The 23,547-nt window shown below is 34.3% G+C and overlaps 1 protein-coding gene across 2 annotated transcripts in view; it reads right to left on the bottom strand.

Moving 5' to 3' along the window:
- LOC138710652 (protein tipE-like) overlaps window positions 1-15,883 on the bottom strand; it is a 43,029-nt gene extending 27,146 nt beyond the window's left edge. For both annotated transcript variants that reach the window (XR_011335283.1, XM_069841694.1), the window contains exon 1: window positions 14,535-15,883. Coding sequence is in view for 1 of the 2 variants with exons in the window: in XM_069841694.1 (XP_069697795.1) it covers window positions 14,535-15,340 (806 nt within the window). In the remaining variant the exon portion in view is untranslated. The remainder of the gene's footprint in view (window positions 1-14,534) is intronic.
- Between the last annotated feature and the right edge of the window lie 7,664 nt (window positions 15,884-23,547).

The following is a 23,547-nucleotide window of genomic DNA, read 5'->3' as shown; positions in this document are numbered from 1 at the left end:
TTTATGGTTATTTAGATAAGAGTCTATATTGTTTAGGATGTACTGGTAGAATTTCTTTGCCCTAGGGAAAAAATAAGTTTTAAAAGTTTTAACTAATTCGTTAACTCTTGAACCAATTTTTATATATTTTTAAAGTTAAGTCTGTTTTGCAAAAAAGGCAGTCTCACAATTGACCTGCGCATTTGTACAGCTGACCTGCACAAATTGACGAGTGGGCAGCGTCATTTGATTACAGCGTGACACGTTACAAGTGAATCAGCAGCCAAACTGCGTGTTACGACGTCATGTCATGTCACATCGTTGTGGGCAAAAAGTAAACACCGCATCCCCACATGACAGCAAATTATAATTATTCCACACCAGCAATGAGCGAATACATATAATGTTACAGACGTACAAAAAATATTTCATTCATAACATCATTTGGCTAAAGCCTAAGATGCAGGTTGAAGTTACGGCATTTCTCTTTAGGCATGACAAAATTATTTACAACTGAGTTCTTAGTTGTGAAAAATAAAACCACTCGAGAACAGCAATATTTTATCCGTATTCTGAAGAGCATACTCGGCTTTATCAGTCGCGCATATTGAAATATTTACAACAACTGTGTTCATATTAATTTGCACACTACTGTATTTATATGTATACAAAATCTAAAATCTTCCAGATCTTCAGAGACGAGACGATGAAGTCAAAATATTTACAAAAAGTCGGAGGTTATAGATTTCAGTACACTGTTAAAATACATAATTTTTTATAATACAATCACAGCGAAAATCCTAAATATTTTCCGATAATAAAAAAGCTCAAATTTTGCAGTAATCGCTTAAATTTAATATTATTTCTGACGTTCTGACGTACATAAGCCTATATAGAAACTTTGTAGAGATGTAACGATTATTATGTTTTTTATTTTATTTTAATAAAACGTGTAAAAGCATAATATTGCAGTTCTCTGAAAAACAGATTTCGAGATATATGGACGAAAATAATGTTTTCGGTAAATTTAATAATACTATCAGTCTATACAATGATTTCTCCTAGAGTGTTATACGCATTTCCTTTACATTCAGCAGTTTAACTCAACCAGAAATGATTTACATGAAATACAGCATTTTATTTAATGAAAATAAATGGACACTTAATTTAAAAATACAAACAAAGTGGAGGTGTATTTAAAGTCGATTTCAAATATTTTAGCCTAAGTTTCTTAATTAAAATAATTTGATCAAAAATGATTTGTATATTATTTCCCTAAAAATACTGTACTTGTAAAAATGAATTAATAATTTCTGTACCTTTACATTTCGAAAGAAAATTCAGACAAATTGTTGAGATTTGAAGATGTATATGCGAATGACTGTTTAAAATTAACTTAATTCCAGTCGTTACGGCAAGAAAGCGAATAAAAAAAAATATGTTCGTATTTAAGATGTTTTTATATAGGCTAATTCTAGAAATGCAATTTAAAATAATTTCTTACCACAAATAACTTAATCTTTAGGTAGGGCAACATAGCACTTCAAAGTCGCTTCGACTTAAACGATTTAGTAATAATTTCCAAAATCTTTCTTACTTTCAGGTTAGAACCTCGCCAATCCTACAATAACTTCCTCAATCTGCCTTATTTTAAATTTAAAAACCTGGCAATTCCACTACAGTGTAATGTATAACACAAAGGACTTGTATTCGTTAATGATAAATGGAAAGAGTTCATTTAAGTATTCTGTACAACATTTTTAGCTATATTTAAAATACATTTTCCGTATCTTATAGCTTCTATTTGCAGCTACATTAATTCAGATCACCAGGCAGCGCGTTTCTGTTCTCAAAGGTACAGCGGATAGAGTACTTTCTTCTGGTACATTATTACGTCACTGGATTCATAAGCAGGGTAGAATAGCAAGCAGGTACGCATGGGGTCATTAAATAACAATGTTGTAATGTATTATAAATATGCCCCTATGCCCCTGTAACGTCATATGACGTAGAAAGAACATTCTCTTATTTTAAACAAATTTTATTTGATGTTCGTAAAAGATTTGCATTTCATAATCTCAGAATATACGAGTAGGCTATATTTTCGTTCACTACAAAGGAGTTGGTTTTGATAAATGAATTATTTGTACATATTGCGTACGATGTAAATATTGATCATTTTATATTGATTTTTGTTGTTATTATTATTATTATTATTATTATTATTATTATTATTATTATTATTATTATTCTTATTATTATTATTATTTTGTCCTATAACGTCAGGTGACGTAGGAAGAACATTTCTTAACTTAAACAAATTTTTACTGGCAGTTGTAGTAAAATATAATGAATTTCATTATCTCAGAATATATGTTTTTGTTCACCGTAACGGAGTTGATTTCGAGGTTGAGGTTTTTTTCCAGGGTTTTCCCTCAACCCAATGTGAGCAAATGCTGGGTAACTTTCGGTGCTGGACCCCGGACTCATTTCACCGGCATTATCACCTTCATCTCATTCAGACGCTAAATAACCTGAGATGTTGATAAAGCGTCGTAAAATAACCTACTAAAATAAAAAAGTTGATTTCGTTAAATGAATTAATTATATATAGATTATTTACAGTCAATGTGTATCATCTTTACTATTATGTCCTATAATATATATTGTATATACTAGTTCAGTTTTATTATCGATCTAATAATATTTTCTGTCATATACACTAATATTTTGTACAGAGCTAGTTTCGCAGTGTTAGTACGTTTATATGGTTAAAAAGTAGCTGGACAGACCTTTTCAATTTAGTAGCAATCCCACTTACAGTTGTCATGCTCCATTATTATTATGTACAGAATTAGGTTATACCTTTCGTAGCGTGCTAACGTAAGCATTTAGGGTCAGAGTTTAACCCTAAAACTCCAGGATATACTAACCGATAACTTCTTAACTTGTTTGGGAACGAAAATGCGCTGCCTGCAGATCACGTATTTCTTTACGATATTTATCCGTGTATGAAACTTTGAAGCGGGTTTCAAAATAATTATGTGGAAGGATTATTCATAAGATGAAAGTTCTGCGTCATGTTGTATGTTATTAATTTTTCACAAAGTTACATAAAATAACTATGTGTACAAATTTAATATATCATTTTTCTGTTTACGAAAATTATAATGTAAAAGTTGCCTGAATGTTGGCTTTGGTTAATTGCCGTATAATAAATATGTTTATGAAAATCGATCCTAATCATATTAGTATCACCTGAAATACATTACGGCTTCCTTCACTAAGGGTAATGGCTAAATCGCTTATTCATACTAAAACTACTTTGAATTGGAATATTTGAAAAATACAAATAAAAACAATTCTGGATTTAATAATTACTACATAACACAGACCTTTAAGACCGAGTTGTATAAACATCACTAACTACAGGCCTGAGTTATTTTTGACTTAGGCTACTATTAGAAATAACTCGAGGTTAGTTCCTGCAGCTATATGTTGTATAAAATTAACTTATGAACATGTAAATTAGACTTATTATTAGAGCCCGGATTTTATGTAATATGAAAATGAAAATATGTACATAAATATGTACCTAAAATTGCAAAATATATAGATAAATATGTAAAGTAAAGTAAATCCATGGCGCTATAGCCCATGAAGGGCCAAGACCGACCCGCCGGCTGATGGCCTCACGTCCACATGCCGAAGAAGAGGTGGACGATCATCCAACCAGAATGGAGGTATCGTGTGGTTAGCACGATGATCCCCCCCAGCCGTTATAGCTAATATATACAAAATATGCAACTTAAAATCTAAGCTTTAGTAGATGTATTTTTGCACACTGATACGAGAACAGAACTGAAAAAAATTATAGATGCACATGTGATTCAACCTCATTTAATTACTGCTTGGAGCCGCAATTAATTAATAAATATTTTTAAGTATTTTCTGCCATAATCAATTGCTTTCTGTCTGTCAGAATGTTCTTACAAATGGAAAACGATCTCTCAACTTCTCACGAAGTAACTGGCGCATATTTCTAATGAGGAATGATACTCGGAACAATGTTCTCAGGGATTTGCTCACACTTACCTTTAAGTATTTTTTGCATACAACGGAAAAAGCTGTATATCCGGGGTTCTTTTTCAATACATAATTAAATTTTACTGAAACACGCACACTGATTACTCCCAGCACAACACTCTGTTTATTGGTTGCATCTTCCACTATCGATAAAGATTCATGAAGGGCCAGTCCAAAAGTTTGCAACTTTCTAAAATAGAGGGAAAATGGGTGAAAAAAGTATATTCCTTTAAAATATGCAATATCCTTAAAAATATATAAAATATATAATATATACCTAAATATTTATTATGCACCAAAATAAAAAAAAGCTTTTGATACTGTAAGTCATCATTTATTATTAAAGAAATTAAATTGTGTTGGAATTAAAAATAATGCTTTTAATTTATTAAAATCTTCTTTAAATGATAGAGTTCAAGCTACTAAAATTGACAATGAATTAAATTAATTTATTAAAATTAAAATAGGACTTCCGCAAGGAACAGTCCTTGGACCGATTTTATTTTTAATAATAATAATAATAATAATAATAATAATAATAATAATAATAATAATAATAATTTAATATATATTAATGACCTTTTAATTTAATGATAGATCTTAAAGAATATGAAGGTGATTTATATTCGTATGTTGATGATTCTGTTTTACTTTTTAGTGGAAAAACTTTGACTGAAGCTTATTATAATGCAAATTGCTGCTTAAAATTAATCAAAAAATGGTTCGATTTAAATTCACTTGTAATTAATAAAGATAAAACAACAGGTATCCCATTTTCTTTGAATAATAAAGGTAATAAACCAATTTCATCTACATTAAAAATTAAAATGTATAATTTTGACTGTTCCGATATAAATTGCAATTGTTCAGTTATTAATGAAGTTAATGAGGTTAAATACTTAGGTATAATTATTGATAATCATTTAAAATAGAATAATCATATTCATTATATTTGTAATAAATTACGTAAAACATTATATTAATTTGTTGTTCTAAGAAATATTTTGTCAATTAAGTGTTTACGTATAATTTATTTAACATTATTTCAATGTATATTTATGTAGGGTATTATAGGTTGGGGTGGAACTTATAAATCCAACCTTTATCCGTTAATTTTACTTCAGAAAAGAAGTATTACAAATTGGTTTAAAAAAGCAGAAAGATTACTTCATTGAATTGTTGTTTAAACATTTCAAAGTTTTCGACATTAAACAAATTTATTATTTTATTTATTAAAATATTTTCCCAGAAATCTTAATAATTTTGAAAGGTATATACATAAATATAGAACTAAAAATATGAATTCTCTGCGTTTATCTGAACCTAAATGTAAAACCAATGCAGCTTTTTATCATAGCATGAGTCAAGGTATCAGATTAAACAAATTTTATTAGAATATTATTTTAACTACGAAGCCTCTCCAAATTAATAAAAATTAAAAAAAAATATATATATATATATATATATATTGGATATATAGTTTGGTTTTAAACACATTAAACATTTTTAATCTTTATTCACTCTCAATTTTAATTTTATTTTTGTCTGTATTGAAATCCCCTCCTGAACACTAGTCTTACTCATTCAGGAGTGGTCTAGTTTATCTTACATTGTATTAACTTGTATTCATTTCAAACTTACTAGCAATAAAAATAAATAAATAAATAAATAATAATAATAATAATGATTTATTTAACCTGGCAGAGTTAGGGCCATACGGCCTTCTCTAACACTCAATCAGGAGTAAAGACTGCGTTACAAAAACACTACAAATTTACAAATTACACTACAATTTTACACACAAAACTGAATAAGATAATAATAATAATAAAAATATAAACAACAAATAAGAAGAAATCAGACATAATATATAACATACAGAAAGAAAGAAAAAAGCATAATAATATGTGAACAGCAGGTCAAAATAAATGAGGCATACAAAAAAAGACAATTATTCATAATAATAATAATAATAATAATAATAATAAATAAGAATAGTAATAATGATAATAATAATAATAATAATAATAATACTAATAGTAGTAATAAAATAGTGCAGTACAAAGTATACAGTGAATACAATATTTCTAAGTACACACAATAAGAAAAATTAAGATTATATATAGCTCAACTTATCACATTAGCGATATAACATTATCGGAAAATATGAAAACAAAAATATAAAATAAGTTGAATATCATTAGAACATAAAAAAATGTGAATACGTGGAAACATGCAATACAACACTTGTCATAATAGTAAGTTAGTTTGGCAACTCGTCATAAGATAATTTTCTAACTTGGATTTGAAAGAATTCCATGTTCGGCAGCCCTTGACTTCAGGCGGCAGAGAGTTCCAGTGACGAGAGGTAGCAACAGTGAAGGATGAGGAATACAGAGACGATGCGTGAAGTGGAATTTCTAGCGTGTTATCGCGTTGTGATCGAGTATTAATATTATGAGAGCGAGAGAGAGTATGAAATCGAGCGAATAAATAATAGGGGAATGAAGAGTGCATAATTCGATATAAGAGAGAAAGTGAGTGCAGATTTCTCCTCTCATGTAACCTAAGCCATGATAACTTCTTGAAAGAAGGTGAGATATGATCATAGTATCGAACATTACAAATGAAGCGGACGCACGCGTTATGAACACGCTGTAGTTTCTGAGCGGAATCAATCCTGAGATCACTGAACAAAACGTCGCAATAATCGAAGTGAGGTAGAATGAGTGTCTGTACCAGCGTCTGTTTTAATTTAGATGGATAATGATACAATCTTTTTAGTGAATGGAGAATAGAGAATGCCTTCTTACATGTATATTTAACATGCGTATCCCAATTGAGATTAGATTCGAAATGTACTCCGAGATTTTTTACGGTAGAGCTAAACGGGATGATTGTTTTATTCAGTTTCACAGGTGGAATATTCAGGTCGTTAACTTCAGGAATTAATCTACGGTTCGCGAACAGAATAGCCTGTGATTTACATGCGTTTAGGTTAAGCCCAAATTGTTGAGACGAGGAAGAGATGGAATCAAGATCTTCATTCAGACTATTAATGCAATCGTTTAGTGCGTCGGGACGGGCTGAAATATACAATTGAACGTCGTCTGCATATATTTGATATCTGCAGTGCTTAAATGAGTTGGAAATTCCATTTATATAAATAGAGAAGAGCAAGGGGCCTAATACTGATCCCTGAGGAACTCCTGTGTCTACAGTACGCCAGGATGAGAAACGATTATTAGATATGACACGCTGCTGACGGCCAGTAAGGTAGGAGTACATCCAGGTGATAGCACTATCAGAAAGGTGTAGCGTTTGTAGTTTAGTCAATAGTAGATCGAAATCAACAGAATCAAAGGCTTTGCTATAGTCCAATAAAACTAGTACAGTAGCCTGTCGTTTATCCATGGCTGCGCGTATGTCCTCAGTAACATTCAACAGAGCAGTAGAAGTGCTATGGCCATTTCTGAATCCTGATTGTAAAGGGTCTAAAAGATTAAATTCTAAGTAAATAAGTAAGTAAATAAATAAATAAATAAATAAATAAATAAATAAATAAATAAATAAATAAATAAATAAATAAATAAATAAATAAATAAATAAATAAATAAATAAATAAATAAATAAATAAATAAATAAATAAATAAATAAATAAATAAATAAATAAATAAATAAAATAAATGTAAAAATATGTAACTCAAAACTTCGGAATAATGATTCTTTTGGTATATTTCGCCGACATTTTAGCTTTTTTTTTTTATAAACTGTTTGTCACCGAATTCAATTGCTGGATTTCCTCGCTCGCTGAAAACACAGGGAGCACGGCACTATCCAATATCATCATCAAATGAGATATCAGAATAATCAGAAAACAGGAAATATGTTAATTTGCAATGTAACAAACTTTTTTTTGAAGTGTGAATAACATCTTTTCACCACTATCGAAACTTAAAAATTAACAAAAGTCTGTCTAAATACAATAAAAATAAATTTCACTCACTATTTTGCTAACTTTTCTCTTTTATTTCAGAAATATTTTCTGTAAACTTTAGTCAATATTATTAACTTGAGAAGATTCGACATTTATAAGCAACTTTAAGTTAAGACAAAATAATCTAAAGTTAGTATTTATACAACCAAAAATCCGCAGTTTCGTATAACTGAAACTTAATTTGATGTCTTCTTAATCAATCATTTGTACAACTGGCTCTAAGGATATGATGCGCTACTTATTCAATTTATTTCTTGATTTTATACAAGAAAATATTTTAAGACATCTTTATTTGATAACGACTTTATGTTTTCCATTTCAAATGAAGTACTATTAATAATTAATTATTACTAAAATAAAATATGTCCTGTCCATCACTCCCGGACAAATTAAATCATAGGGACTGAATATGACAAAATACATCTAATCCGTAAAGCCTTGCTTTTTCTGAACCGGCGCATGCGAGTTGCGAGGTGCATGACCAGCTTCGCACTAATCCGGAGTATACGAGAGATAGTGAGAGTGGTTTCTATAACTGTGAGGTACGCAGACCTCGCACCTCGCAGTCACAGAAACCGCTCACTATCCTTCGTGTAGTCCGGATTTGTGCGGCTGGCCTCGCACCTCCAACTCGCATGCGTCGGTTCAGAAAAACCAAGGCTTTACGCGACAGTCCATGAAGGGCAGAAATCGACCACCCGACTGTTGATCTCACATCCACATTTCTCACCAGAGATAAACTTTCATCCAAACAGAACGGAGTTAATGTGTGGTCAGCACGAGGATCCCCGCAACCATCATTGTTGGAGTTCGAAATCGGATTTCGCTACTTATCATGAATATCCAAATTCATCAAGATGCTGGGTGGACACCGGACCCATACAATAGCCAAAATTTTACGAGAAAAATCCCAACTTCTGCTTCCAATAGTGTCAAATATGTTCAGTTCTGTGGAAAAGGCGTTGCCATAATGTAGTTCCAAAATGAAACGAGTATTTTGCAACAGCAAGTACTGGGTCATTCAATAATTAGTGGCAACATTTGAATTAACAAGAAACAAAACATTTTTGGAACAGTCACATTGTTGCAGTGCTCAGAAGTAATCTCCTCCAACATGAAGAATCCGCCTCCACACCTCAGGGAGACGACGGATGCCTTCCATAGCGTCTTGTTGTACTAATTTTCGAACAGACTACTCTACTGCTGCTATAATTGCCTGTCTGGTTCTAAAGCGAACTCCTCTAAATGGTAATGCATGTTTCCACCTAACCACGGTACGATATGGTGAAGTTTCTCTACTACAAGCTTCCAGTAATGTTGTATGGCATTGTCGAGCATTTTTGTCTCGTGCAATCTGAATTTTAATTAAGCATCTTTGTTCGTATTTGCTAAACATTTCAGAGCACTACAGGTAACAGTCTACAAATTGAACTCACTACAAATATCTTATAAATGAGATTATTGTCTTCAAACTCATAGATAACACATATCAGATGCTCTTCTTTCTCATTGTTATCAGCTTGCATTATTTACCGCTGATAGCGCCACATACACACATTGTTGCCACTAATTATTGAATGACCCATGTATTTTGTATTAGTTCAGAACGACACTGATATTTTGGAACGTAATATTACAAGGTGCTGTTACTTTTAGGAACAGTTACAAGCAAGGAACTTTTTCGTTATTTCCCCCCCCCCCCCACTTCTAGAGGGTATTACTCTCATACTGACAGGAGAACTTTCCATAGTGTCAGGTCAGAAACACTTTTGAGAATTCGCACACGAATAACTATTGTTAAGGAAACGTAGATTGCAAGAATATAGCTGTCAATATATAGGGGTTAGATTTAAATTTTAATTATAGCATAAAATATCTAATCCCACTAGAATTCGAATAATTTAACAAGTCAAGCTAGATCCGTCATAACAGTCCCGTACACTATAGCGGACGCAGATTGATGTAAATTGTAAATCTCAATTTAACTAGATTAATATCTACTTTGAACTGTATGTTGTGCCATTAATACTCTCCCCTATTGCGTGGTCTACACCATCAGCCCGTCACGCAGGTGACCCAGCTTCGAGTTCTTGTGAGGACTAGAACTTTTCACTGAAAAATCCACAGTGACACTTGTGGCCAAGTATGCAGTTGGGGTTTTTCTCGAAGTTCTAGCATTTCCCCAATATAGGCATCGACATCATATTGTCAACAAATTTTCATATCAATTTTTTATTCGGTTATTTAAATACGCTATACCAACTACTTACTGGGTTATTTACGTGGATGGAATTGACGTTTGAGAAATGGTGTTTGGCCAAATAGGACCTAGGATTACCTTACTTTCGCCTTACAGTTGGGGAAAAAACCTAATCATGTATTCAGCCCAAGCAGGAATTGAAACCACGCCCAAGCGCAATAATTCTAGAACAGCAGACAAAAGCACTACCGCCTCAACTATGCAATTCCGTTCTCATATTCGTCAATCATCACCATTTTCTGATCACCGTCGGCGACGTGCAGAGGCTGGTCCAGGGATATGTAAGGTTACATGCATGGATTCTAGGTCTGGGGACACAGCGAACCTATGCTATTTTTTGTAAGTCAAGTCACCCATATCTTTTCAAGCAGTAATGCAGAAAAGATCAAAATTGTATTTCAAATTAATCAATTGAATTTTAGGAAATATCAAATGTAATTCAGATTTTTAATTGTAATCCAGAAACACATATAATAAATTTAAATACTATTAAACTTTAATTTCCATAACTTTTAACTTTCTCATGTTGACATTTTTATAATAAATTATCACAGAAACAAAACTAGTTGTTATGACTACCGAATAATTATCTATATATCATTTGAACTGGTAATGGAAATTACGGGGAAAACGGCTGAAAGGATTTTAATGACACCTCATTTCGAAGCTTGGAACCCAAAGTTTTTCAGAAATTTAGTAGTTTTCAGTGAAATGTTAATTTTCCAAAATCCATCTTTCATCAGTTTTGAGAACTAATTAATTGCATTTCAGTATAAAACAAAACACACACTACAATAAACAATAGGCTATTACACGAAGGTCATGACCTGCAGGATTGCTGACATATTTAGAGCTCAAATTCAATTGGTTATTAAAAAGTTCAAGTCTTGCTAAAAATAATTTACAGGTCTGGTTCTGCGGTGTGTAATTTTCTGAGTACAGCTGTGTATTGGATATTAAAATCCACAAAACTTGAGGTGGTTTGATGACATTATTACTTATTACCCTTAGAAATGAAATATTATTATAGTTAATGCCATGATGTGACTATTTTTCATTAATTATACATATTAAAGCTATATAGATGATTATGAAAGTGAAACGTTTTGGTGTTATGTAGGGAATATCTTAAATTAGATCTTCGTTACTGAGTGGCGGCTATTATATATATATATATAACACTACAAAACTTATATAAGATAATAATATTTTTATACTGTAGTTATTAATCAAGTGGGATCGGGTCTTTTTCATATACTTAATGGCGGTGTGGTGTAGATATTTATATGCGTCATTCTCTTCAGTATTGGCTCGAGAGAGCGCAAAAATTACAGCTCCTAAGGAAAGCCCAAAAGGTATTACTTACTGATAAAATAAGAGGCCTACAAAATTTTGTAGTCTCCCGATCATTTCAACAAGATCTCTTAGCAGGATAAAATGATTTTACCCTCTACACTTCAAGCTCTACATGCAGCAGCTATACCAAGATGCTATGTCTATTGTTCGAAAGCATAGCAAACCTGACTTTTTTTTTTTTTACTTTCACCTACAATCCACAATGACTTGAAATAGCTATTACTTTACCCCCACATGAAAAACCCACTGATCTTCCTGACATTGTTACTTGGGTTTTCGCGTTGAAACTCAAAAATTGAAAGTGGATAAGTTCAAGAAAAAGTATTTGGCATAAAAAAAACCATTCAGAGGGAGTATGTTTCATTATTATGGAAGCACATAACTTTCAAAATATCTGGTATTCTTCATTGAAAATAAATCTGAAAAAGTTTTTGTTTGAACGTCTAATGAACTTAGTTTGCACCACTTGCTGCACAAGCCACTGGTCTCTTTATAATTTCAATTTTATTGTATAATTTCAATAAAATTTCAATAATTAATTAATCTCAATTACAATTAATTGATGTTTTCCGAATTACTACATCTAAAGCTTTCTGAATTACAATTGACTTTTCTTAAATACAATTCAACTTTTCTGAATTTCAGTTGCACAATCTGAAATAGATATGACCTTATTCTGAAATTAATTTGGTTAATCCTACTCAAATCGCCTTTTAAAGCGGTAGATGGGTTCTTTCAAGTGAAATTTCAAGACAATGTTACAGCTCTTCTTCTCATAAACTCGAGAATTCCACAAGGAGAGATCTTGGAGCAATGCTGCATATCTTATATAATGTTGTTCTGTCGACTAGTTTAGATAGATCTTAGCCACATTTGCAGACGACACAGCTATTTAAGTAGTGTACAATAATCCGAGTATTGCGTCACAAATGAACAAGAATATTTGATCCAACTAGAAAGCTGGCTTAAAAATGGAGAGTTAAAAATCAATGAAACCAAAAGTCAACATGTCATATTTAAACTATAAAGATATTCCTGTTCATCCGTACAACTCATCAATCAAAGTATACCCGAACTGAAGATGTAAAACATTTAGGAATGCATCCACATCGTCGGTTAACTTGGAAGAAACATATCTTAACTAAACTAAAACAACTACATCTAAATTAAATTCAGCAAATTATGTTGATTAATCAACCGTAAATCATAAAATGAGCAGCAAGTAAATTAACCCTCTATAAAGACATTCTAAAACTTGTAAGGATGTTGGGACATACATAATTCAATTTTGGGGCACTGTGAGCAACTGTAACAAGGAGGTACTGGAACGTTTCCAATCAAAGATATTGGCAACATCTCTTAGTATATCAACGACAAATACATTTTTCGTCATTTTTGCATCCCAACAGTAAAACAAAGAAATAGCAAATTATAGTCTCACGTATCAAAAACGTTTCAATAAATACCCAAATTCACTAACAGTGAATTTATTGGACAGAAGTACCCTTCACATAAACAGACTTAACATGCTTTTTAGATTTAGTCTGCAGATTCAAACCCAAATTTTAATTTTAAAAGTGATTTGTATACCACTGGACTTCATTTTGCAACACTACCGAGATTCTTTTATCATATTGTTACTTATTGTTCACATTTCTGAACAGATTGTTATTTTGCTCACGAGCTAAAGAGAAAAAAACTTGATTATCTGAAATACAATTGACGCTTTCTGAATTACTATTGATCTTTTGTGAATTACAGCTGGGAAAGATGTAGAAATAATGTCTGGGATATAATACAAAAACTTTTTTATCTAGAAACAAACCATTAATATAAATATGACAAAATCGAGATCTTCTAAAAACACAACTATTTCTATTTGTTCTTTTCTTACACAGATTATCGAAATAAAATTACGTTAAATCGTACTGTTAGAGATGTTTGGATCAGTAATTTAATTAGTGCGAGATAAACTACATAAAAATAGAAAATTTATACAGACGAAAGGTTTAAGGAAAGGTAGAAGACTAAAACGACCAAAAATGACAATTTTCAATTTTAATTCAATTAAATTCGCCGCTTTTTTCTGAATAAGAATATATATTACTTTATTAAAGTTATAATTTATTCCCTAAAAAATGGTATGTTTTTAAGCATGTTAGATTAAACAGTACCAATAAAAAAATTTATCTTTGTCACTATTTTTTCTTAAAACGAATTCCTTTTCTGAGAAACTATAAGTCCAATTTGATTAAAAATTTGCACAGATGCTTATTGTTCTATATTACATCAAGTACCAAACAATCATATTGATATGTCGTAAGACTCATTAATACAACATGTTAAAAATTCTGAACACAAATTTTTTCGGTTGGAAACGTTGTTGAGCATTACAAAAGATACTTTTTATACTATGGTAATGAAGATATGATATTCTGCGTTTCTTTTAACATATGTGAAAAAAGATATACAGCTTTTGAGAAAAGATTTTTTGGAAAATTTGGACATTGTTTTTTTATTCTTTGATTGCTTTATTTTACGACGCTTTATCAACTGTTATGGTTATCTAGCGTCTGAATGAAGAGCATTTACTCTTAATGGGTTGAGGGAAAACCCTGAAAAACTTCAACTAGATAACTTGTCTCAAGTAGGATTTGAACCCAGGCCTGCTCATTTCACGATCAGACATGCTGAATATTATTCCAGAGCGGTGGACGTTGAACATTATTAGCTGAGTAGTTTCCAAGATAAAAAAATTTTGGTCACTTCAGGCTTAAGAATAAAGGACAGTTTGTAAGATTTAAGTAGAGACAGTCGCTCAAGAGACAGCGAGAGTGAGGCAAGGGCGCCGCTCACCTGGCATCCTCGACCGCGCACCTCCTGGCCCGGCGTCTCCTGCGGTCCCGCTCGGACCCACAGCGGCAGTCGCAGTACATGACGCACAGCACCACCGAAGTGGCCAGCGTCACGATGAAGGGCACGGCGAAGTAATGGATGATGATGGCGACGTGCTCCTCCCTGTCGTAGTGTATGAGCACCACGGTTCGATTCTCTCGCGAGTAGTAACAGGGGAACTCTGCATTCACTTTGCCGTACATGGTGGTGAAGTTGTCGCAGTCGACCTCAGGGGGGTAGCCGCACCCCTTGATGTTCACCAGCAGCACGGCGTCCTCCGTGAAGTTCTCCCCCGGCGAAGGCGTCGTCGTAGTCGTCGTCGTCGTCGTCGATGTCGATGGGGATGTTGATGTTGACGTCCAATTCCCGTCGTCGTCGTCAGTGTAGTAGGGTGCCGTGGTGTACATGACGTAGATGTGGGTACAGCTGTACATGTCGCTTGTACAGCCTTCTCGACAAGAGCTCCAGGTGCAGTTGAGAATGCCGCAGAGTTCTTCCCGTCGAGTGGTCACACATTTCACTGGCTCTGGGGCGAAGTCCGCCGCCAAGGTGGAGATTGCCGGGTCCACGTACAGGGGCACCAGGAACAAGAGCGATGACCCCCCGCCCACAGCAGTCATCGCCAGGAACGACGTGGTGTAGAACCAGATCCGCTCTCGACATGTCCTTTTGGGCGGTTTCTTCTTAGGCTGAGCCAGCTCAAGCAGTTTGCGCTTTCTGAGTTCCTGCTGCTGGTCCAGAAGGAGCTCCGAGCTGCTGCTCCTCATGGTCGAGTCAGAGAATCCTTGCTTCGATCCCCGAAGAAGAGTCTCCCATGTCCCGCGAGGACATCACCTCACCGCAAAGTCCCCAGTAAGGCGGCGAGCGAGATATCAACAAATTTGGAGCTGTTGATTACGTCCAGTCGACAAATCTGTGAAGAAGGTACTTCACAAAACTTATATCGACTTTATCGAAACTTCGCCGTTATTGTCACGGCGAGTAAACAGGTGCAACTGAGGAAAATCTGAGCTGTCGGGCGTTCGAACTGAAGCCACACCCTACAAAACAAAGAATGCGGAAGTTATCAGGCACTCCGGAATCGTGTGTCAGCACGTATGGATCTGAGTGCCACAGAGACGTGTCCTTGAACTGTGATTATCTGTAAGCAAGCGGTGAGGCTCCCATTCATGCGTCGCTCGCGGTTGTGAATGGCGCTATCGGAACGGAGGGTGCGGCGGCTGTGATTGAGCCTGTGCCAACTGGAATGTCGCCATCACCCTGCTACGGGGATACTCGCAGACGTCGCCGCCACCGCCCGCCGAACAGCTGACAACTGACTGGAACGTCCCGTCGCCTCGCGCCGCACCCTCGCGAGCATGGGGCGCAAGCGTGCTGCCGCCGCCACCCCCACCATCCCGACAGGTGCGAGTTGGATTGAAATCACACCCGACAGTCTAGGCTTTCTCGGGGCGGTCCAGTTCCCAATCTCATTTTTACATGGATTGCGATAGTGGTAATCTAGTTATAAATCGAAGTAACAAACGCGTGAAACAATCTAACACTGTAGACAGGCAATAAGAGATTTCCCCATCACCATTTCATAGTATCTATTATTATAGACATTAGGCCTAATAAAGACAACAGAGACGTAGGCCTACATACTTATGCTTTCATCACCCACTTAAGTAACACATTAAACTAGTTGGCACTGTACTTCGATGACATAAGATTGTATTGTATTGTATTTATTAACATTCCATGGTATTCATACATTGTTTCACAGCTACAATATGGAACAAGTCAAAATTATAAAGTCTTAATTTATAGTCACAGTCTAGATGAAATATGTATAGACGAGGTTTACAATATAGTCTACTAGCACAACACAAAGTTTTAGTATCAATTTCATGAAGCGTTGTTGAATGTCATGAATTCATCTACAGAATAGAAGGCGTGAGAAATTAGGTACTTCTTTAATTTGGCCCTAAATAATCTTATGTTTTGAGTTTCATTTTTTATATCCATAGGGAGGCTATTAACAATTTTTACTGCCATATAACGCACTCTTTTTTGATAGCTCGATAGACTTGTCGATGGAGTATGAAAGTCATTTTTGACGTGTATTTATGCTATGAACTGTTGAATTAATTACAAAGTTTTCACGATTACATATATACGAGGAAGATTATTAATGAAAAAAATATACTGACAAATCTAATAGCAAAACATGCTGAATTTAGTTTGGGGGTAATTTCTTTAATATAATTTTTTTCAATTTAACACATCGATTTTAAGCCAAGAAATTTGGTTGTTATTGTTTCTAATAGGGATCTATTATTAATTATTGCGATTGAAATTTGCGAGGTTGAATTTGGACAGGATTTAAATTGAATTATGTTAGTTTTGTTACAATTTAATACTAATTTATTGACTGAGAATGAGTCACATATTTTGAAGAGAATTTCCTCTGTTGAAGTTTGGAATGTGTTGGAGTTATTGGCTCGTTCGGGACATGTTTCATTATTTTATCTAATTGTTCCTTCTTCTTTAGCCACAATTTCACACTTTCTATCAAAGTCGCATTCTTTCAAGAAAACAGACATCATATTTTTGAGTTTCTACTGTAATTATCTAGAAGTTGATCTATCTGATATGTATTTTACAAACGTCATTTAAGTGTTCTGGATTCTCCTGTCAACGATTCCTATTTTCTATCATTAATAAAAGAACCAAACGCACATACTTGATCTGTCATTTTAACGACATGCCACGAGAAAATTTGATCTATGTAGGATATATAAATGTTCCGGTTCCTCCTGTCAACAAGTCATAGTTCCTATCATAGTCATTAAGCAAGGAAAATGACACTCCTACGTGAACTTTCAAATTAATTAATCGCTACGAGAATGTTTCATCCATTCGCGATATATTTCACATATTTACTCTGAGTGTTCCGGGTTCTGCGTCAACAAATCATTGTTCCTATCAATATTTCCGTTATGCAAGGAAGTAGATGTATATAGTCTCTGTGATATCTTCGTAATTAGACACCACGGAGAGAGTTTCATCTATCCGCAACATATTATACAAATTTTCTCACTTTCGTATGTCAAAAATTGACATTGTTATCGTAACCCATCTAAGCAGCGAATGCTTAAGTCGAATTGTTATTGCAATCCAACACAATGCGAAGTTCCGCGATGTAAGTCTATGTATTTGTGTACGCAATGTATGCATATGCACGAGACATATTTTCAACAGTCTTCCAGTTTCAATTTTGAAGAAATCAGGACGACAACGAGAGGATGGAGAGACAGTGAGAAAAATGGCTAGGATGAGGAGTAGAAAGGGAAAAAGAAAGAATAAAGAGGAAGGGAAGTGCTGGAAAAAGATGGATGGCGGGTAGAATTAGAATGAAAATAAGAAGCAGAAACGTGAGAATATCGAAGAGTAGGACGAGGCACAGAAAAGGAAAAAAAAGAAGAAGAATTTCAAGAATGAGAGGGAAAAAGAACCAAGAAAAAAAAAGCTATAATGTTTTCAAAAACTAATTTATTATGCTATACAAGCCTCCATAAAATGTGAACACAATTAAAACTTAGTACTGATATGAACTTTATGATTTAAAGTTCTGATTTCGTTTAGAATCGATTGATCAAGTTAAGAAGGAAATACGTAAGAGCAGCGGCTGTCATTTAATAGAGTAACTATTAATTAATATACCAGTTATTTACAACTACAGGCTTGGGTTAAAATTCTCTATGAGGAAAAGTGACGGCAAAAGTACATGAACTAAGTTTTGAAGTTATGTGGGCGGGCAACACTGCAATTTAGAATGGAAGTGAAGCAGAAGTCGTTAAGGAAAAAGACAAAGGGTGCAGGAGAGATGCTACTGCGGCTGTCCTGACACTTGTTTTACTTTCCTCGTTGCTTCATAATATGTTACACGATCAATCCTGCCTTTCTTGACAGATGATAGATTACATTAATAGTAGATATACAACACATATAGGCCTATACTATAGATAGACACATACGAGAAGGACAGGAAAAACGGGTGACAGAAATATATAGACATAGACGACACAGAGAGTTATAGAAATGTATAGATATATAGAGACACATAGAGAGATGTAAATATATAAAGAAATATAAAGATACAAAGAGACATAGAGACATCTAGGGATACTGAGATGATGATAATAATAATAATAATAATAATAATAATAATAATAATAATAATAATAATAATAATAACAATAATAATAATAATAATAATAATAATAATATCTGGCAAAGTTAACCCTTAAATTCACAAAGTATCCTATAGGACATAACAGGTTAACAGGCTATATGCTGTAATTTTAATAGAACAATACTCACTTACTTACTGGCTTTTAAGGAACCCGGAAGTTCATTGCCGTCCTCATATAAGCCACTTGGTCCCTATTCTGAACAAGATTAATCCAGTCTCTACCATCATATCCCACCTCCCTCAAATCCATTTTAATATTATCTTCCCATCTACGTCTCGGCATCCTCAAAGGTCTTTTTCCCTCCGGCATCTAACACTCTATATGAATTTCTGGATTCGACCATACGTGCTATATTCCCTGCCCATCTCAAACGTCTGGATTTAATGTCCCTAATTATGTCAGAGGAAGAATATAATGTGTGCAGTTCTGTGTTGTGTAACTTTCACCATTCTCCTGCAATTTCATCCCTTTTAGCCCCAAATATTTTCCTAAGCACCTTATTTTCAAACACCCTTAACCTATGTTCCTATCTCAAAGTGAGAGTCTAAGTTTCACAACCATAAAGAACAACCAGTAATATAACTGTTTTTTAAATTCTAACTTTCAGATTTTTTGACAGCAGACTGGATGATAAAAGCTTCTCAACCGAATAATAACAGGAATTTCCCATATTTATTCTGTTTTTAATTTTTTCCCGAGTATCATTTATATTTGTTACCGTTGATCCCAGGTATTTGAATTGTTCCACCTCTTCAAAGGATAAATTTCCAATTTTCATATTTCCATTTCGTACAATATTCTCGTCACAAAACATAATCATATACTTTGTCTTTTCGGAATTTACTTCCAAACCTACCTTTTTACTTGCTTCAAGTAAAATTCCCGTATTTTCCCTAATCGTTTGTCGATTTTCTCCTAACATATTCACGTCATCCGCATAGACAAGCAGCTGATGTAACCCGTTCAATTCCAAACCCTCTCTGTTATCCTGGACTTTCCTAATGGCATACTCTAGAGCAGTGGTCGTCAGCACTCGCTGAAATGTGCAAAGGGTACGCGGTGCTGTCCCGTGTGCAGTGTCGTGCAACAGGGAGAGAGAGAGAGCATACCCGCTAGCAGCTACGGAGTGCACCCTAGTGCACTGCGTTTTCCGCGGATAAGAGAGACTAGCCCCAGCGTGCTCTGTGCTGACGACCCCTGCTCTAGAGCAAAGGTAAAAAGTAAAGGTGATAGTGCATCTCCTTGCTTTAGCCCACAGTGAATTGGAAACGCACCTGACAGAAACTGACCTATACGGACTCTGCTGTATGTTTCACTGAGACACATTTTAATTAATCGAACTAGTTTCTTGGGAATACCAAACTCAATAAGAATATCATATAAAACGTCTCTCTTAACCGAGTCATATGCCTTTTTGAAATCTATGAATAACTAATGCACTGTACCCTTATACTCCCATTTTTTCTCCATTATCTGTCGAATACAAAGTATCAGATCAATAGTTGATCTATTACGCCTAAAACCACACTGGTGATCCCCAATAATTTCATCTACATATGGAGTTAATCTTCTCAAAAGAATATTCGACAAAATTTTGTACGACGTCAATAAATGTGATATTCCTCGAAAGTTACTACAGTTAGTCTTGTCCCCCTTCTTAAAGATAGGTACGATTATGGACTCCTTCCATAGCTCTGGTACAAGTTCCTTTTCCCAAATAGCAAGTACAAGCTTATAAATTTCGCTAGATAATGCGCTTTCACTCTCTTGTATTAATTCTGCTGGAATTTGATCGATATCTGGAGACTTGTACTTTTTCAGATTTTCTATCGCAATTTCGACTTCTGAAAGTGTGGGTTCGGGTATAAGTGGCTCAGCAGTTTGTATTTCAATTCCGTCACGATCATTCCTATTTGACCTATGTATATTTAGTAGTTGCCCAAAATATTTTTTCCATCTGTTCAGGATTGAATGAGAGTCTGCAAGCAAGTCACCATTCTCATCCTTAATCACGTTTACCCTTGCCTGATATACATTCTTAAATTCCTTTGTACCCTTATTTAAATCTCTAATGTTTTCATTTTTACTATTTGTTTCTATCTCATTCGGTTTTTCCTTCAAGTAATCTCTCTTTTTATCGCTAACTGTACGATTTTCTTCCCGTCTATTATTGAAATAATTAACTCTATTCGCCCAATTGGATCCTGTAAGAATTTCAATTTTGCCTGTTTCCTTCTTTCTACTACAATGCAACAATCTTCATCAAACCACGGTTTCTTTTTCTTAGTTTCATAATAGCCTATACTCTGCTCAGCTGCAATTTTGATATTATCTCAGATATTTTCCCACACCTATTAACATCTAACTCTTCCTAAACTTTGTCGGAACTTGCTAATACGGCAAACCTATTTGAAATTTCGACCTGATAATGTTGCTTAGTTATCTCGTCCTTTAATTTCGGAATATTCAATCTTCTAATATTAACTTGTTGCTCTACTCGCTTGGCTACTGATAGTCTTTCTCTTAGTTCTCCAATTACCAAATAATGGTCGGAATTACAGTCTGTCCTCCTGAAGGTACAATAGAAAAAAATTGGTAGGAAAATCAAATTTAACCAAAATTTAACAATACTATACTATTGTATAGCATATAAAATATGGACATTGCGATAGGTGTTTTCTTTACAGTCCGACACGTTTAATAAATTAGTGTGAGAAGTGAAGTTTTGCCAATTTAAGTGTTAAAGTTATAGGATTTCTTCAAAGTTAACCAAGAGTAAAACTTCGATACAAAAAACATTAAAAGTATACCAAATAAGATACACAAAAACTAAGAGATTATGATAATAATGTAAACAATGAGTCAACAGAGCCACCACGGTGGTCTAGTGGCTAAAGCGCTGGATTTACAGTCTCTTAGACCCGGTTTTGATCCCCGGCGTATCCCCGATTTGTAACTTATGTAGGGCAAGCCCATTGTCCACGTAACATGAGTTTTCTTCGGACTTCTATGTGGCCATGTGGTCTGATTGCCTGATTGGGTTTTTCCGAGGTTTTCTCCAACCATAAGGCAAAGGCCAGGTAATCTGTGGCGAATCCTCGGCTTCATCGCATCTCACTACATCTCGCCAAATAATTGTAAGCTAATATTGTAAAATTTTGACTTGTTCCACATCTTAAAGCTTCAATGCTAATGCAATATCTATGGAATACAATAAATGCAATGAAAAAAAATGGAATACATCTCATGTAGTGTAGACCAACCTCTTACGGCACACCCTGGGCCACGACTCTGTCGGCATATTGGTCTACACCAGTAGTATTCAACCGGGAGTACGCGAAGAATGATTAAAATTTAAGGTAAGCATAAATATTGTTTTAATACGGAGGAGGGACCCGAAGGCTTACACTGCAGCCTGAGGCTTATTGTGCTTTGTCACTTCTATTCTGTCAATGACTGGGTAGCGGAACGACCGCGCTCTTGCACAAGTACAGCACGCCGTACCATGAACTTAACCCTGGCTATGGTATGGATGATAATGGTATGTGAATTAATGATGGCGAAATGAGTGCGAAGTCCAACTCCGAAAGTATTTTATAGATGTTTTATTTTTTATCGACTGCGTTAATAAAGGGAATATTGTGATTTTTTTTTCAGCTCTGAATATAGTGGAAAAAATGAAGTTAGTATTGCTGATAGGGTTTTATAAATAATCAAATGCCACCTAGAAACTCTCAGGATACAGTTTTTGAAATAAATTCCAGAAACTGGGAAGGAAGATAACACAAGACTGGATTACAAGTCCATTTTCCACCACATCATCCGTTCCTCTGAACTTTCCTGAAAATTGAAAGAAAGTCTGCTAGAAATGTCCGTTGATAGGTCACCGACAATAAAATTCGAAAACTTGTCAATTTGTGACTTTTGGTGTTATGCTGCAAAGAGTATAGAAAACTTAGTGACATTGCCATTTCACACCTTCTGCCATTCCCCTCAACTTGTTTGTGTGAGCAGTGTTTATCTGCATTGACACAATCAAAACGAAATACAAAAATCGATTGAATCCAAATTCACCTCTGACATTCGCATTCACGAAGATCCTGCCAAGAATCGTGGAGCTGGCATGCAGAAAACATCTCAGATATCTCATTAATAGGGCAGAACCACTTAAAAGTTAATAATGCAAGATATTTTTTATATTCTAAAATGTATGTAACTCTTTCCTTTAATTATATTTATTTAATAGCACGATTCTTTTCTTTTCTTTTTTTTTTGTAATTTAAAACTGAATGATTTAATAATAAAATTAATTGATAAATTATTATTGAGTTTAATTTAGTTTAGATATAGTTATGTATAATTTCAAATAAGCATAACAACTTTGGGGATACAAGCTTGAGTGGAAAAGTGTCTCTAGGGATACAGGGAGATAAAAGTTTGAATAGCACTGGTCTACACAACTGGCTTCATATGGGTGAATGACGAACAGTCAAATACATGGCATTAGTAAAAAAAAATAAATCAATAAATCATTAAAAATGAGACATATAGAACATACAGAATGAACGGAAGAAAAAAAAGAAAGAAGTATAATAAAATATAAACAGTAAGAAATATAGAGAGGAACGGAGGTGTAGAGCAGCCGTGGCGAAAATGTGATCGTGCGCCGAGCCACGTGCATAGCACCTACGGAGGGAGGCGGACATCCGAAGGGGAAGTGAAGCAACTGCCTGACT

Source organism: Periplaneta americana, chromosome 12, assembly GCF_040183065.1.
Source record: "Periplaneta americana isolate PAMFEO1 chromosome 12, P.americana_PAMFEO1_priV1, whole genome shotgun sequence".
In the NCBI taxonomy this organism is placed as follows: Eukaryota; Metazoa; Arthropoda; class Insecta; order Blattodea; family Blattidae; genus Periplaneta; species Periplaneta americana.
This window is presented reverse-complemented; position numbering and strand designations above follow the sequence as displayed.